This window comes from Oncorhynchus nerka, linkage group LG26, assembly GCF_034236695.1.
Source record: "Oncorhynchus nerka isolate Pitt River linkage group LG26, Oner_Uvic_2.0, whole genome shotgun sequence".
Taxonomy (NCBI): domain Eukaryota; kingdom Metazoa; phylum Chordata; class Actinopteri; order Salmoniformes; family Salmonidae; genus Oncorhynchus; species Oncorhynchus nerka.
Window position 1 is genome coordinate 54,533,804 of NC_088421.1, and position 17,599 is coordinate 54,551,402.

At 45.4% G+C, this 17,599-nt stretch overlaps 1 protein-coding gene across 1 annotated transcript in view; it reads left to right on the forward strand.

Moving 5' to 3' along the window:
* The first annotated feature begins 291 nt into the window (after positions 1 to 291).
* LOC135564926 (E3 ubiquitin-protein ligase RNF216-like) overlaps positions 292 to 17,599 on the forward strand; it is a 49,949-nt gene continuing 32,641 nt past the window's right edge. Inside the window, exons 1-2 of the mRNA XM_065011008.1 lie at positions 292 to 332; positions 5,493 to 5,571. Coding sequence (XP_064867080.1) covers positions 292 to 332; positions 5,493 to 5,571 — 120 coding nt within the window. The remainder of the gene's footprint in view (positions 333 to 5,492; positions 5,572 to 17,599) is intronic.

Consider the following 17,599-nt stretch of genomic DNA (forward strand, 5'->3'; position numbering starts at 1 on the left):
AATGTTCTAGAGACATGTCGATAGACGGGACTATAAACCAGCCTTTAAACAAGATGTCAGACAATAGAATGTTCTAGAGACATGTCGATAGACGGGACTATAAACCAGCCTTTAGACAAGATGTCAGACAATAGAATGTTCTAGAGACATGTCGATAGACGGGACTATAAACCAGCCTTTAAACAAGATGGATGTTTAGACAATAGAATGTTCTAGAGACATGTCGATAGACGGACTATAAACCAGCCTTTAGACAAGATGGATGTTTAGACAATAGAATGTTCTAGAGACATGTCGATAGACGGGACTATAAACCAGCCTTTAGACAAGATGTTGGATGTTTACGGGACAATAGAATGTTCTAGAGACATGTCGATAGACGATAGACGGGACTATAAACCAGCCTTTAAACAAGATGGATGTTTAGACAATAGAATGTTCTAGAGACATGTCGATAGACGGGACTATAAACCAGCCTTTTTCAGACAAAGATGGATGTTTAGACAATAGAATGTTCTAGAGACATGTCGATAGACGGGACTATAAACCAGCCTTTAGACAAGATGTTCAGACAATAGAATGTTCTAGAGACAATAGACGGGAATAAACCAGCCTTTAAACAAGATGGATGACATGTTCGAGAGACATGTCGATAGACGGGACTATAAACCAGCCTTTAAACAAGATGGATGTTTAGACAATAGAATGTTCTAGAGACATGTCGATAGACGGGACTATAAACCAGCCTTTAGACAAGATGGATGTTTAGACAATAGAAGATAAAACCAGCCTTTAAACAATAGAATGTTCTAGAGACATTCGATAGACGGGACTATAAACCAGCCTTTAGACAAGATGGACAATAGAATAAACCAGCGGGACTATAAACCAGCCTTTAAACAAGATGGATGTTTAGACAATAGAATGTTCTAGAGACATGTCGATAGACGGGACTATAAACCAGCCTTTAAACAAGATGGATGTTTAGACAATAGAATGTTCTAGAGACATGTCGATAGACGGGACTATAAACCAGCCTTTAAACAAGAGATGTTTAGACAATAGAATGTTCTAGAGACATGTCGATAGACGGGACTATAAACCAGCCTTTTAAACAAGATGGATGTTCAGACAATAGAATGTTCTAGAGACATGTCGATAGACGGGACTATAAACCAGCCTTTAAACAAGATGGATGTTTAGACAATAGAATGTTCTAGAGACATGTCGATAGACGGGACTATAAACCAGCCTTTAAACAAGATGGATGTTTAGACAATAGAATGTTCTAGAGACATGTCTAGACGGGACTATAAACCAGCCTTTAAACGATGTTTAGACAATAGAATGTTCTAGGACTATAGACGGGACTATAAACCAGCCTTTAGACAAATGGATGTTTAGACAATAGAATGTTCTAGAGACATGTCGATAGACGGGACTATAAACCAGCCTTTTAAGACAATAGAATGTTCTAGAGATGTCGATAGACGGGACTATAAACCAGCCTTTAAACAAGATGGATGTTAGAATGTTCTAGAGACATGTCGATAGACGGGACTATAAACCAGCCTTTAAACAAGATGGATGTTTAGACAATAGAATGTTCTAGAGACATGTCGATAGACGGGACTATAAACCAGCCTTTAAACAAGATGGATGTTTAGACAATAGAATGTTCTAGAGACATGTCGATAGACGGGACTATAAACCAGCCTTTAGACAAGATGGATGTTTAGACAATAGAATGTTCTAGACGGGACTATAAACCAGCCTTTAAACAAGATGTCAGACAATAGAAGACATGTCGATAGACGGGACTATAAACCAGCCTTTAAACAAGATGGATGTTTAGACAATAGAATGTTCTAGAGACATGTCGATAGACGGGACTATAAACCAGCCTTTAAACAAGATGTTCAGACAATAGAATGTTCTAGAGACATGTCGATAGACGGGACTATAAACCAGCCTTTAGACAAGATGGATGTTAAACCAGACAAGATGGATGTTTAGACAATAGAATGTTCTAGACGGGACTATAAACCAGCCTTTAGACAAGATGTAGACAATAGAATGTTCTAGAGACATGTCGATAGACGGGACTATAAACCAGCCTTTAAACAAGATGTCACGGGACAGACAAGAATAGAATGTTCTAGAGACATGTCGATAGACGGGACTATAAACCAGCCTTTAAACAAGATGGATGTTTAGACAATAGAATGTTCTAGAGACATGTCGATAGACGGGACTATAAACCAGCCTTTAAATGTTCAAGATGCCTTTCAGACAATAGAATGTTCTAGAGACATGTCGATAGACGGGACTATAAACCAGCCTTTAAACAAGATGGATGTTTAGACAATAGAATGTTCTAGAGACATGTCGATAGACGGGACTATAAACCAGCCTTTAAACAAATTGGAAACCAGCCTTTAAACAAGATGGATGTTTAGACAATAGAATGTTCTTATATTGTCTTTAAACAAGATGTCAGACGACAATAGAATTTCCGGGACTATAAACCAGTCTGTCTGATGGTTTCTAGAATGTTCTGACCTGCATCGGACTATCGCCTTTTTCCTGTCTGTCTGTCTGATGGTTTCTAGAATGTTCTGACCTGCATCGGTAAACCAGTTTCCTGTCTGTCTGATGGTTTCTAGAATGTTCTGACCTGCATCTGATGGTTTCTAGAATGTTTTCCTGTCCGTCTGATGGTTTCTAGAATGTTCTGACCTGCATCGGTCGTTTCCTGTCTGTCTGATGGTTTCTATAACAGCTGTCCAACAAAGTTCTTATATTGTGTCATATAACAGCACTCACAGCTGTCCAAGAAAACTCAAATGTAGACATTTGTCGTCTGTTTACATATATATTTTTTTAGATACTATTTATACAGAAAAATGTCATATAAAACCCCATATAAACTGAATTGATAATTAGGACAGTATTTTAGGTTTTTGTTGGAGCCGCTGTCCAAATCAAATCAAATCCATCCGAAACGGAGGCTTGAAGGCAAATCTGTAACTTCTATCTCCTCCTCTGACGAAGAGGTAGAACAAGGATCGGACCAAAATGCAGCGTGATGAGGATTCATGATTTTTTTTTAATGAAGGAAAAACTATACATACAGAAACTACAAACACAAAGACAGGAACAATCACCCACCAAACACTCACAGAATATGGCTGCCTAAATATGGTTCCCAATCAGAGACAACGATAAACCATAGACATACAACCATAGACATACAAAACCCCTAGACAACTACCCATAGACAATAACCCACAAAAATACCCAAGGAATATGGCTGCCTACATATGGTTCCCAATCAGAGACAACGATAAACCATAGACATACAACCATAGACATACAAAACCCCTAGACAACTACCCATAGACAATAACCCACAAAAATACCCAAGGAATATGGCTGCCTACATATGGTTCCCAATCAGAGACAACGATAAACCATAGACATACAACCATAGACATACAAAACCCCTAGACAACTACCCATAGACAATAACCCACAAAAAATACCCAAGGAATATGGCTGCCTAAATATGGTTCCCAATCAGAGACAACGATAAACCATAGACATACAACCATAGACATACAAAACCCCTAGACAACTACCCATAGACAATAACCCACAAAAATACCCAAGGAATATGGCTGCCTACATATGGTTCCCAATCAGAGACAACGATAAACCATAGACATACAACCATAGACATACAAAACCCCTAGACAACTACCCATAGACAATAACCCACAAAAAATACCCAAGGAATATGGCTGCCTAAATATGGTTCCCAATCAGAGACAACGATAATCACCTGACTCTGATTGAGAACCGCCTCAGGCAGCCATAGACTACGTAGACACCCCACAAAACCCCTAAGACAAAAACACACCACAATAACCCATGTCACACCCTGGCCTGACCAAATAAAGAAAGAAAACACTAAAACTAAGACACCAAGGCTTGAAGGCAAAACGAAGACGTTTATTTAAACATGGTGGCCATAACATGAAGCGTGAGAAAAGAGCAGAACGAGGAGAAAACACTCAAAACACAACGTTTCATCTTCAGTCTAAATAGTATTTTAGATTTGACTATAATTATGTTTCACAATTTCTGATATCAAATGCCTTTTATTTGGCTGTATAGTAAAAATCTGTATTTCTCCCTCTACTGCCATTCATTCCAAATTATTTTGTATGTTTTTGGATTTCTCCCTGAACAAGATGGCCGCCATTTTCAACTAAATTCTAGAACTTTGAAGGTTTATGACATCTAGTCAATTTAATAGGATCTCTGTTGATCTCTGTCTGTCTGTCTGTCTGTCTGTCTGTCTGTCTCTGTCTGTCTGTCTGTCTGTCTGTCTCTGTCTTTGACCTGCATCGGTCTGTCTCTGTGTGTCTCTGTCTGATGGTTTCTAGAATGTTCTGACCTGCATCGGTCGTTTCCTGTCTGTCTGTCTGATGGTTTCTAGAATGTTCTGACCTGCATCGGTCGTTTCCTGTCTGTCTGTCTAATGGTTTCTAGAATGTTCTGACCTGCATCGGTCGTTTCCTGTCTGTCTGTCTAATGGTTTCTAGAATGTTCTGACCTGCATCGGTCGTTTCCTGTCTGTCTGTCTGATGGTTTCTAGAATGTTCTGACCTGCATCGGTCGTTTCCTGTCTGTCTGTCTAATGGTTTCTAGAATGTTCTGACCTGCATCGGTCATTTCCTGTCTGTCTGTCTGATGGTTTCTAGAATGTTCTGACCTGCATCGGTCGTTTCCTGTCTGTCTGTCTAATGGTTTCTAGAATGTGCTGACCTGCATCGGTCGTTTCCTGTCTGTCTGTCTAATGGTTTCTAGAATGTTCTGACCTGCATCGGTCGTTTCCTGTCTGTCTGTCTGATGGTTTCTAGAATGTTCTGACCTGCATCGGTCATTTCCTGTCTGTCTGTCTGATGGTTTCTAGAATGTTCTGACCTGCATCGGTCGTTTCCTGTCTGTCTGTCTAATGGTTTCTAGAATGTGCTGACCTGCATCGGTCGTTTCCTGTCTGTCTGTCTAATGGTTTCTAGAATGTTCTGACCTGCATCGGTCGTTTCCTGTCTGTCTGTCTAATGGTTTCTAGAATGTTCTGACCTGCATCGGTTGTTTCCTGTCTGTCTGTCTAATGGTTTCTAGAATGTTCTGACCTGCATCGGTCGTTTCCTGTCTGTCTGATGGTTTCTAGAATGTTCTGACCTGCATCGGTCGTTTCCTGTCTGTCTGATGGTTTCTAGAATGTTCTGACCTGCATCGGTCGTTTCCTGTCTGTCTCTGTCTGTCTGTCTGATGGTTTCTAGAATGTTCTAACCTGCATCGGTCGTTTCCTGTCTGTCTCTGTCTGTCTGTCTGATGGTTTCCTGTCTGTCTGATGGTTTCCTGTCTGTCTGTCTGATGGTTTCCTGTCTGTCTGATGGTTTCCTGTCTTTTATCTCCAGTTGTCCTTCCTGTAACTTCCCAGCGTTGTTGGATAAGGGTGTGTCGCTGTTCAGCTGTCCCAACCCTCGCTGTCGAAAGGTGAGTTGACACGCGTGTCGGATACGATCCCCTCAGTCGAGGTATAAATCACGTGAGATGGAACGAACGACCTTCTAGACCACACTATCAACAAGGCAGGTCCTACAGGCCCTAGTTTCTACCTTAACAAACACTATCAACAAGGCAGGTCCTACAGGCCCTAGTTTCTACCTTCTTAACAACACTATCAACAAGGCAGGTCCTACAGGCCCTAGTTTCTACCTTCTTAACAACACTATCAACAAGGCAGGTCCTACAGGCCCTAGTTTCTACCTTCTTAACAACACTATCAACAAGGCAGGTCCTACAGGTCCTAGTTTCTACCTTCTTAACAACACTATCAACAAGGCAGGTCCTACAGGCCCTAGTTTCTACCTTAACAAACACTATCAACAAGGCAGGTCCTACAGGCCCTAGTTTCTTCCTTCTTATCAACACTATCAACAAGGCAGGTCCTACAGGCTCTAGTTTCTACCTTCTTAACAGCACTATCAACAAGGCAGGTCCTACAGGCCCTAGTTTCTACCTTCTTAACAACACTATCAACAAGGCAGGTCCTACAGGCCCTAGTTTCTACCTTCTTAACAACACTATCAACAAGGCAGGTCCTACAGGCCCTAGTTTCTACCTTCTTAACAACACTATCAACAAGGCAGGTCCTAGTTTCTACCTTCTTAACAACACTATCAACAAGGCAGGTCCTACAGGCCCTATTTTCTACCTTAACAACACTATCAACAAGGCAGGTCCTACAGGCCCTAGTTTCTACCTTCTTAACAGCACTATCAACAAGGCAGGTCCTACAGGCCCTAGTTTCTACCTTCTTAACAACACTATCAACAAGGCAGGTCCTACAGGCCCTAGTTTCTACCTTCTTAACAACACTATCAACAAGGCAGGTCCTACAGGCCCTAGTTTCTACCTTCTTAACAACACTATCAACAAGGCAGGTCCTACAGGCCCTAGTTTCTACCTTCTTAACAACACTATCAACAAGGCAGGTCCTACAGGCCCTAGTTTCTACCTTCTTAACAACACTATCAACAAGGCAGGTCCTACAGGCCCTAGTTTCTACCTTCTTAACAACACTATCAACAAGGCAGGTCCTACAGGCCCTAGTTTCTACCTTAACAAACACTATCAACAAGGCAGGTCCTACAGGCCCTAGTTTCTACCTTAACAAACACTATCAACAAGGCAGGTCCTACAGGCCCTAGTTTCTACCTTCTTAACAACACTATCAACAAGGCAGGTCCTACAGGCCCTAGTTTCTACCTTCTTAACAGCACTATCAACAAGGCAGGTCCTACAGGCCCTAGTTTCTACCTTAACAAACACTATCAACAAGGCAGGTCCTACAGGCCCTAGTTTCTACCTTCTTAACAACACTATCAACAAGGCAGGTCCTACAGGCCCTAGTTTCTACCTTCTTAACAACACTATCAACAAGGCAGGTCCTACAGGCCCTAGTTTCTACCTTCTTAACAACACTATCAACAAGGCAGGTCCTACAGGCCCTAGTTTCTACCTTAACAAACACTATCAACAAGGCAGGTCCTACAGGCCCTAGTTTCTACCTTAACAAACACTATCAACAAGGCAGGTCCTACAGGCCCTAGTTTCTTCCTTCTTATCAACACTATCAACAAGGCAGGTCCTACAGGCTCTAGTTTCTACCTTCTTAACAGCACTATCAACAAGGCAGGTCCTACAGGCCCTAGTTTCTACCTTCTTAACAACACTATCAACAAGGCAGGTCCTACAGGCCCTAGTTTCTACCTTCTTAACAACACTATCAACAAGGCAGGTCCTAGTTTCTACCTTCTTAACAACACTATCAACAAGGCAGGTCCTACAGGCCCTATTTTCTACCTTAACAACACTATCAACAAGGCAGGTCCTACAGGCCCTAGTTTCTACCTTCTTAACAGCACTATCAACAAGGCAGGTCCTACAGGCCCTAGTTTCTACCTTCTTAACAACACTATCAACAAGGCAGGTCCTACAGGCCCTAGTTTCTACCTTCTTAACAACACTATCAACAAGGCAGGTCCTACAGGCCCTAGTTTCTACCTTCTTAACAGCACTATCAACAAGGCAGGTCCTACAGGCCCTAGTTTCTACCTTCTTAACAACACTATCAACAAGGCAGATCCTACAGGCCCTAGTTTCTACCTTCTTAACAACACTATCAACAAGGCAGGTCCTACAGGCCCTAGTTTATACCTCTTAACAACACTATCAACAAGGCAGGTCCTACAGGTCCTAGTTTCTACCTTAACAAACACTATCAACAAGGCAGGTCCTACAGGCCCTAGTTTCTACCTTAACAAACACTATCAACAAGGCAGGTCCTACAGGCCCTAGTTTCTACCTTCTTAACAACACTATCAACAAGGCAGGTCCTACAGGCCCTAGTTTCTACCTTCTTACAACACTATCAACAAGGCAGGTCCTACAGGCCCTAGTTTCTACCTTCTTACAACACTATCAACAAGGCAGGTCCTACAGGTCCTAGTTTCTACCTTCTTAACAACACTATCAACAAGGCAGGTCCTACAGGCCCTAGTTTCTACCTTCTTAACAACACTATCAACAAGGCAGGTCCTACAGGCCCTAGTTTCTACCTTCTTAACAACACTATCAACAAGGCAGGTCCTACAGGCCCTAGTTTCTACCTTCTTAACAACACTATCAACAAGGCAGGTCCTACAGGTCCTAGTTTCTACCTTAACAACACTATCAACAAGGCAGGTCCTACAGGTCCTAGTTTCTACCTTCTTAACAACACTATCAACAAGGCAGGTCCTAGTTTCTACCTTCTTAACAACACTATCAACAAGGCAGGTCCTACAGGTCCTAGTTTCTACCTTCTTAACAACACTATCAACAAGGCAGGTCCTACAGGTCCTAGTTTCTACCTTAACAAACACTATCAACAAGGCAGGTCCTACAGGCCCTAGTTTCTACCTTAACAAACACTATCAACAAGGCAGGTCCTACAGGCCCTAGTTTCTACCTTAACAAACACTATCAACAAGGCAGGTCCTACAGGCCCTAGTTTCTACCTTCTTAACAACACTATCAACAAGGCAGGTCCTACAGGCTCTAGTTTCTACCTTCTTATCAACACTATCAACAAGGCAGGTCCTACAGGCTCTAGTTTCTACCTTCTTATCAACACTATCAACAAGGCAGGTCCTACAGGCTCTAGTTTCTACCTTCTTATCAACACTATCAACAAGGCAGGTCCTACAGGCTCTAGTTTCTACCTTCTTAACAACACTATCAACAAGGCAGGTCCTACAGGCCCTAGTTTCTACCTTCTTAACAACACTATCAACAAGGCGGGTCCTAGTTTCTACCTTCTTAACAACACTATCAACAAGGCAGGTCCTACAGGCCCTATTTTCTACCTTAACAACACTATCAACAAGGCAGGTCCTACAGGCCCTAGTTTCTACCTTCTTAACAGCACTATCAACAAGGCAGGTCCTACAGGCCCTAGTTTCTACCTTCTTAACAACACTATCAACAAGGCAGGTCCTACAGGCCCTAGTTTCTACCTTCTTAACAACACTATCAACAAGGCAGGTCCTACAGGCCCTAGTTTCTACCTTCTTAACAGCACTATCAACAAGGCAGGTCCTACAGGCCCTAGTTTCTACCTTCTTAACAACACTATCAACAAGGCAGGTCCTACAGGCCCTAGTTTATACCTCTTAACAACACTATCAACAAGGCAGGTCCTACAGGTCCTAGTTTCTACCTTAACAAACACTATCAACAAGGCAGGTCCTACAGGCCCTAGTTTCTACCTTAACAAACACTATCAACAAGGCAGGTCCTACAGGCCCTAGTTTCTACCTTCTTAACAACACTATCAACAAGGCAGGTCCTACAGGCCCTAGTTTCTACCTTAACAAACACTATCAACAAGGCAGGTCCTACAGGCCCTAGTTTCTACCTTCTTAACAACACTATCAACAAGGCAGGTCCTACAGGCCCTAGTTTCTACCTTCTTAACAACACTATCAACAAGGCAGATCCTACAGGCCCTAGTTTCTACCTTAACAACACTATCAACAAGGCAGGTCCTACAGGCCCTAGTTTATACCTCTTAACAACACTATCAACAAGGCAGGTCCTACAGGTCCTAGTTTCTACCTTAACAAACACTATCAACAAGGCAGGTCCTACAGGCCCTAGTTTCTACCTTCTTAACGACACTATCAACAAGGCAGGTCCTACAGGCCCTAGTTTCTACCTTCTTAACAACACTATCAACAAGGCAGGTCCTACAGGCCCTAGTTTCTACCTTCTTACAACACTATCAACAAGGCAGGTCCTACAGGCCCTAGTTTCTACCTTCTTACAACACTATCAACAAGGCAGGTCCTACAGGCCCTAGTTTCTACCTTCTTACAACACTATCAACAAGGCAGGTCCTACAGGCCCTAGTTTCTACCTTCTTAACAACACTATCAACAAGGCAGGTCCTACAGGCCCTAGTTTCTACCTTCTTAACAACACTATCAACAAGGCAGGTCCTACAGGCCCTAGTTTCTACCTTCTTAACAGCACTATCAACAAGGCAGGTCCTACAGGCCCTAGTTTCTACCTTCTTAACAACACTATCAACAAGGCAGATCCTACAGGCCCTAGTTTCTACCTTCTTAACAACACTATCAACAAGGCAGGTCCTACAGGCCCTAGTTTATACCTCTTAACAACACTATCAACAAGGCAGGTCCTACAGGTCCTAGTTTCTACCTTAACAAACACTATCAACAAGGCAGGTCCTACAGGCCCTAGTTTCTACCTTAACAAACACTATCAACAAGGCAGGTCCTACAGGCCCTAGTTTCTACCTTAACAAACACTATCAACAAGGCAGGTCCTACAGGCCCTAGTTTCTACCTTCTTAACAACACTATCAACAAGGCAGGTCCTACAGGCCCTAGTTTCTACCTTCTTACAACACTATCAACAAGGCAGGTCCTACAGGCCCTAGTTTCTACCTTCTTACAACACTATCAACAAGGCAGGTCCTACAGGTCCTAGTTTCTACCTTCTTAACAACACTATCAACAAGGCAGGTCCTACAGGCCCTAGTTTCTACCTTCTTAACAACACTATCAACAAGGCAGGTCCTACAGGCCCTAGTTTCTACCTTCTTAACAACACTATCAACAAGGCAGGTCCTACAGGCCCTAGTTTCTACCTTCTTAACAACACTATCAACAAGGCAGGTCCTACAGGTCCTAGTTTCTACCTTAACAACACTATCAACAAGGCAGGTCCTACAGGTCCTAGTTTCTACCTTCTTAACAACACTATCAACAAGGCAGGTCCTAGTTTCTACCTTCTTAACAACACTATCAACAAGGCAGGTCCTACAGGTCCTAGTTTCTACCTTCTTAACAACACTATCAACAAGGCAGGTCCTACAGGTCCTAGTTTCTACCTTAACAAACACTATCAACAAGGCAGGTCCTACAGGCCCTAGTTTCTACCTTAACAAACACTATCAACAAGGCAGGTCCTACAGGCCCTAGTTTCTACCTTAACAAACACTATCAACAAGGCAGGTCCTACAGGCCCTAGTTTCTACCTTCTTAACAACACTATCAACAAGGCAGGTCCTACAGGCCCTAGTTTCTACCTTAACAACACTATCAACAAGGCAGGTCCTACAGGCCCTAGTTTCTACCTTCTTAACAACACTATCAACAAGGCAGGTCCTACAGGCCCTAGTTTCTACCTTCTTATCAACACTATCAACAAGGCAGGTCCTACAGGCCCTATTTTCTACCTTAACAAACACTATCAACAAGGCAGGTCCTACAGGCCCTAGTTTCTACCTTAACAACACTATCAACAAGGCAGGTCCTATAGGTCCTAGTTTCTACCTTCTTAACAGCACTATCAACAAGGCAGGTCCTAGTTTCTACCTTCTTATCAACACTATCAACAAGGCAGGTCCTACAGGCCCTAGTTTCTACCTCTTAACAACACTATCAACAAGGCAGGTCCTACAGGCCCTAGTTTCTACCTTCTTATCAACACTATCAACAAGGCTGGTCCTACAGGCCCTAGTTTCTACCTTAACAAACACTATCAACAAGGCAGGTCCTACAGGCCCTAGTTTCTACCTTAACAAACACTATCAACAAGGCAGGTCCTACAGGCCCTAGTTTCTACCTTCTTAACAACACTGTCAACAAGGCAGGCCCTACAGGCCCTAGTTTCTACCTTAACAAACACTATCAACAAGGCAGGTCCTAGTTTCTACCTTCTTAACAACACTATCAACAAGGCAGGTCCTACAGGCCCTAGTTTCTACCTTAACAAACACTATCAACAAGGCAGGTCCTACAGGCTCTAGTTTCTACCTTCTTATCAACACTATCAACAAGGCAGGTCCTACAGGCTCTAGTTTCTACCTTCTTATCAACACTATCAACAAGGCAGGTCCTACAGGCTCTAGTTTCTACCTTCTTATCAACACTATCAACAAGGCAGGTCCTACAGGCTCTAGTTTCTACCTTCTTATCAACACTATCAACAAGGCAGGTCCTACAGGCTCTAGTTTCTACCTTCTTAACAACACTATCAACAAGGCAGGTCCTACAGGCCCTAGTTTCTACCTTCTTAACAACACTATCAACAAGGCAGGTCCTAGTTTCTACCTTCTTAACAACACTATCAACAAGGCAGGTCCTACAGGCCCTATTTTCTACCTTAACAACACTATCAACAAGGCAGGTCCTACAGGCCCTAGTTTCTACCTTCTTAACAGCACTATCAACAAGGCAGGTCCTACAGGCCCTAGTTTCTACCTTCTTAACAACACTATCAACAAGGCAGGTCCTACAGGCCCTAGTTTCTACCTTCTTAACAACACTATCAACAAGGCAGGTCCTACAGGCCCTAGTTTCTACCTTCTTAACAGCACTATCAACAAGGCAGGTCCTACAGGCCCTAGTTTCTACCTTCTTAACAACACTATCAACAAGGCAGATCCTACAGGCCCTAGTTTCTACCTTCTTAACAACACTATCAACAAGGCAGGTCCTACAGGCCCTAGTTTATACCTCTTAACAACACTATCAACAAGGCAGGTCCTACAGGTCCTAGTTTCTACCTTAACAAACACTATCAACAAGGCAGGTCCTACAGGCCCTAGTTTCTACCTTAACAAACACTATCAACAAGGCAGGTCCTACAGGCCCTAGTTTCTACCTTAACAAACACTATCAACAAGGCAGGTCCTACAGGCCCTAGTTTCTACCTTCTTAACAACACTATCAACAAGGCAGGTCCTACAGGCCCTAGTTTCTACCTTCTTAACAACACTATCAACAAGGCAGATCCTACAGGCCCTAGTTTCTACCTTAACAACACTATCAACAAGGCAGGTCCTACAGGCCCTAGTTTATACCTCTTAACAACACTATCAACAAGGCAGGTCCTACAGGTCCTAGTTTCTACCTTAACAAACACTATCAACAAGGCAGGTCCTACAGGCCCTAGTTTCTACCTTCTTAACGACACTATCAACAAGGCAGGTCCTACAGGCCCTAGTTTCTACCTTCTTAACAACACTATCAACAAGGCAGGTCCTACAGGCCCTAGTTTCTACCTTCTTACAACACTATCAACAAGGCAGGTCCTACAGGCCCTAGTTTCTACCTTCTTACAACACTATCAACAAGGCAGGTCCTACAGGTCCTAGTTTCTACCTTCTTAACAACACTATCAACAAGGCAGGTCCTACAGGCCCTAGTTTCTACCTTCTTAACAACACTATCAACAAGGCAGGTCCTACAGGCCCTAGTTTCTACCTTCTTAACAACACTATCAACAAGGCAGGTCCTACAGGCCCTAGTTTCTACCTTCTTAACAGCACTATCAACAAGGCAGGTCCTACAGGCCCTAGTTTCTACCTTCTTAACAACACTATCAACAAGGCAGGTCCTACAGGCCCTAGTTTCTACCTTAACAACACTATCAACAAGGCAGGTCCTACAGGCCCTAGTTTCTATCTAGCTTCTTAACAGCACTATCAACAAGGCAGGTCCTACAGGCCCTAGTTTCTACCTTCTTAACAACACTATCAACAAGGCAGGTCCTACAGGCCCTAGTTTCTACCTTCTTAACAACACTATCAACAAGGCAGGTCCTACAGGCCCTAGTTTCTACCTTCTTAACAGCACTAACAACAAGGCAGGTCCTACAGGCCCTAGTTTCTACCTTCTTAACAACACTATCAACAAGGCAGGTCCTACAGGCCCTAGTTTCTACCTTCTTAACAACACTATCAACAAGGCAGGTCCTACAGGCTCTAGTTTCTACCTTCTTAACAATACTATCAACAAGGCAGGTCCTACAGGCCCCAGTTTCTACCTTAACAACACTATCAACAAGGCAGGTCCTACAGGTCCTAGTTTCTACCTTCTTCACAACACTATCAACAAGACAGGTCCTAGTTTCTACCTTCTTATCGACACTATCAACAAGGCAGGTCCTACAGACCCTAGTTTCTACCTTCTTAACAACACTATCAACAAGGCAGGTCCTACAGGCCCTAGTTTCTACCTTCTTAACAACACTATCAACAAGGCAGGTCCTACAGGCCCTAGTTTCTACCTTCTTAACAACACTATCAACAAGGCAGGTCCTACAGGCCCTAGTTTCTACCTTCTTAACAACACTATCAACAAGGCAGGTCCTACAGGCCCTAGTTTCTACTGGGATCCATAACAAACACCAGGAAGAGTAGCTGCTGCCTTGGCAGGAACTAATGGGGATCCATAATAAACCCCAGGAAGAGTAGCTGCTGCCTTGACAGGAACTAATGGGGATCCATAATAAACCCCAGGAAGAGTAGCTGCTGCCTTGGCAGGAACTAATGGGGATCCATAATAAACCCCAGGAAGAGTCACTACAGAATATCCCCAGTCCGTGTGTATTTCATCACTACAGAATATCCCCAGTCCACTACAGAATATCCCCAGTCCACTACAGAATATCCCCAGTCCACTACAGAATATCCCCAGTCCGCTACAGAATATCCCCAGTCCGCTACAGAATATCCCCAGTCCGCTACAGAATATCCCCAGTCCGCTACAGAATATCCCCAGTCCGCTACAGAATATCCCCAGTCCGCTACAGAATATCCCCAGTCCGCTACAGAATATCCCCAGTCCGCTACAGAATATCCCCAGTCCGCTACAGAATATCCCCAGTCCGCTACAGAATATCCCCAGTCCGCTACAGAATATCCCCAGTCCACATCCCCAGTCCGCTACAGAATATCCCCAGTCCACTACAGGATATCCCCAGTCCGCTACAGAATATCCCCAGTCCGCTACAGAATATCCCCAGTCCGCTACAGAATATCCCCAGTCCGCTACAGAATATCCCCAGTCCGCTACAGAATATCCCCAGTCCGCTACAGAATATCCCCAGTCCGCTACAGAATATCCCCAGTCCGCTACAGAATATCCCCAGTCCGCTACAGAATATCCCCAGTCCGCTACAGAATATCCCCAGTCCGCTACAGAATATCCCCAGTCCGCTACAGAATATCCCCAGTCCGCTACAGAATATCCCCAGTCCGCTACAGAATATCCCCAGTCCGCTACAGAATATCCCCAGTCCACTACAGAATATTCCCAGTCCACTACAGAATATCCCCAGTCCACGACAGAATATCCCCAGTCCACGACAGAATATCACGAGTCCATGGTCTGTGTCAGCCTCATAGGGGTCTGTGCCGGCCTCATAGGGGTCTGTGCCGGCCTCATAGGGGTCTGTGCCGGCCTCATAGGGGTCTGTGTCGGCCTCATAGTGGTCTGTGTCGGCCTCAGAGGGGTCTGTGTCGGCCCAGGGGGGTCTGTGTCAGCCTCTTAGGGGTCTGTGTCAGCCCAGGGGGGTCTGTGTCAGCCTCATAGGGGTCTGTGTCAGCCCAGGGGGGTCTGTGTCAGCCCAGGGGGGTCTGTGTCAGCCTCAGAGGGGTCTGTGTCAGCCCAGGGGGGTCTGTGTCAGCCTCATAGGGGTCTGTGTCAGCCCAGAGGGGTCTGTGTCAGCCCAGGGGGGTCTGTGTCAGCCCAGGGGGGTCTGTGTCAGCCCAGGGGGGTCTGTGTCAGCCCAGGGGGGTCTGTGTCAGCCCAGGGGGGTCTGTGTCAGCCTCATAGGGGTCTGTGTCAGCCTCATAGGGGTCTGTGTCAGCCCAGGGGGGTCTGTGTCAGCCTCATAGGGGTCTGTGTCAGCCTCATAGGGGTCTGTGTCAGCCTCATAGGGGTCTGTGTCAGCCCAGAGGGGTCTGTGTCGGCCTCATAGGGGTCTGTGTCGGCCTCATAGGGGTCTGTGTCGGCCTCATAGGGGTCTGTGCCGGCCTCATAGGGGTCTGTGCCGGCCTCATAGGGGTCTGTGCCGGCCTCATAGGGGTCTGTGCCGGCCTCATAGTGGTCTGTGTCGGCCTCAGAGGGGTCTGTGTCGGCCCAGGGGGGTCTGTGTCAGCCTCTTAGGGGTCTGTGTCAGCCCAGGGGGGTCTGTGTCAGCCTCATAGGGGTCTGTGTCAGCCCAGGGGGGTCTGTGTCAGCCCAGGGGGGTCTGTGTCAGCCTCAGAGGGGTCTGTGTCAGCCCAGGGGGGTCTGTGTCAGCCTCATAGGGGTCTGTGTCAGCCCAGAGGGGTCTGTGTCAGCCCAGGGGGGTCTGTGTCAGCCCAGGGGGGTCTGTGTCAGCCCAGGGGGGTCTGTGTCAGCCCAGGGGGGTCTGTGTCAGCCCAGGGGGGTCTGTGTCAGCCTCATAGGGGTCTGTGTCAGCCTCATAGGGGTCTGTGTCAGCCTCATAGGGGTCTGTGTCAGCCTCATAGGGGTCTGTGTCAGCCCAGGGGGGTCTGTGTCAGCCTCATAGGGGTCTGTGTCAGCCTCATAGGGGTCTGTGTCAGCCTCATAGGGGTCTGTGTCAGCCCAGGGGGGTCTGTGTCAGCCTCATAGGGGTCTGTGTCAGCCCAGGGGGGTCTGTGTCAGCCTCATAGGGGTCTGTGTCAGCCCAGAGGGGTCTGTGTCAGCCTCATAGGGGTCTGTGTCAGCCTCATAGGGGTCTGTGTCAGCCCAGAGGGGTCTGTGTCAGCCTCATAGGGGTCTGTGTCAGCCTCATAGGGGTCTGTGTCAGCCCAGGGGGGTCTGTGGCAGCCCAGAGGGGTCTGTGGGAGTCCAGGGGGGTCTCTGTCAGCCTCATAGGGGTCTGTGTCAGCCCAGAGGGGTCTGGTCCGGCCCAGAGGGGTCTGGTCCGGCCCAGAGGGGTCTGGTCCGGCCCAGAGGGGTCTGTGTCAGCCCAGGGGGGTCTGTATCAGCCCAGAGGGGTCTGTGTCAGCCCAGGGGGGTCTGTATCAGCCCAGAGGGGTCTGTGTCAGCCCAGAGGGGTCTGTGTCAGCCCAGAGGGGTCTGTGTCAGCCCAGGGGGGTGATGTGGGAGTCCTTATACAGTTGAAGTCGGAAGTTTTACATGCACCTTCACCAAATACATTTAAACTCAGTTTTTCACAATTCCTGACATTTAATCCTAGTAAATATTCCCTGTCCTAGGTCAGTTAGGATCACCACTTTATTTTAAGAATGTGAAATGTCAGAATAATAGTAGAGAGAATGATTTATTTCAGCTTTTATTTCTTTCATCACATTCCCACTGGGTCAGAAGTTTACATACACTCAATTAGTATTTGGTAGCATTGCCTTTAAATTGTTTAACTTGGGTCAAACGTTTTGGGTAGCCTTCCACAAGCTTCCCACAATAAGTTGGGTGAATTTTGGCCCATTCCTCCTGACAGAGCTGGTGTAACGGAGTCAGGTTTGTAGGCCTCCTTGCTCGCACACGCTTTTTCAGTTCTGCCCACACATTTTCTATAGGATTGAGGTCAGGGCTTTGTGATGGCCACTCCAATACCTTGACTTTGTTGTCCTTAAGCCATTTTGCCACAACTTTGGAAGTATGCTTGGGGTCAGTGTCCATTTGGAAGA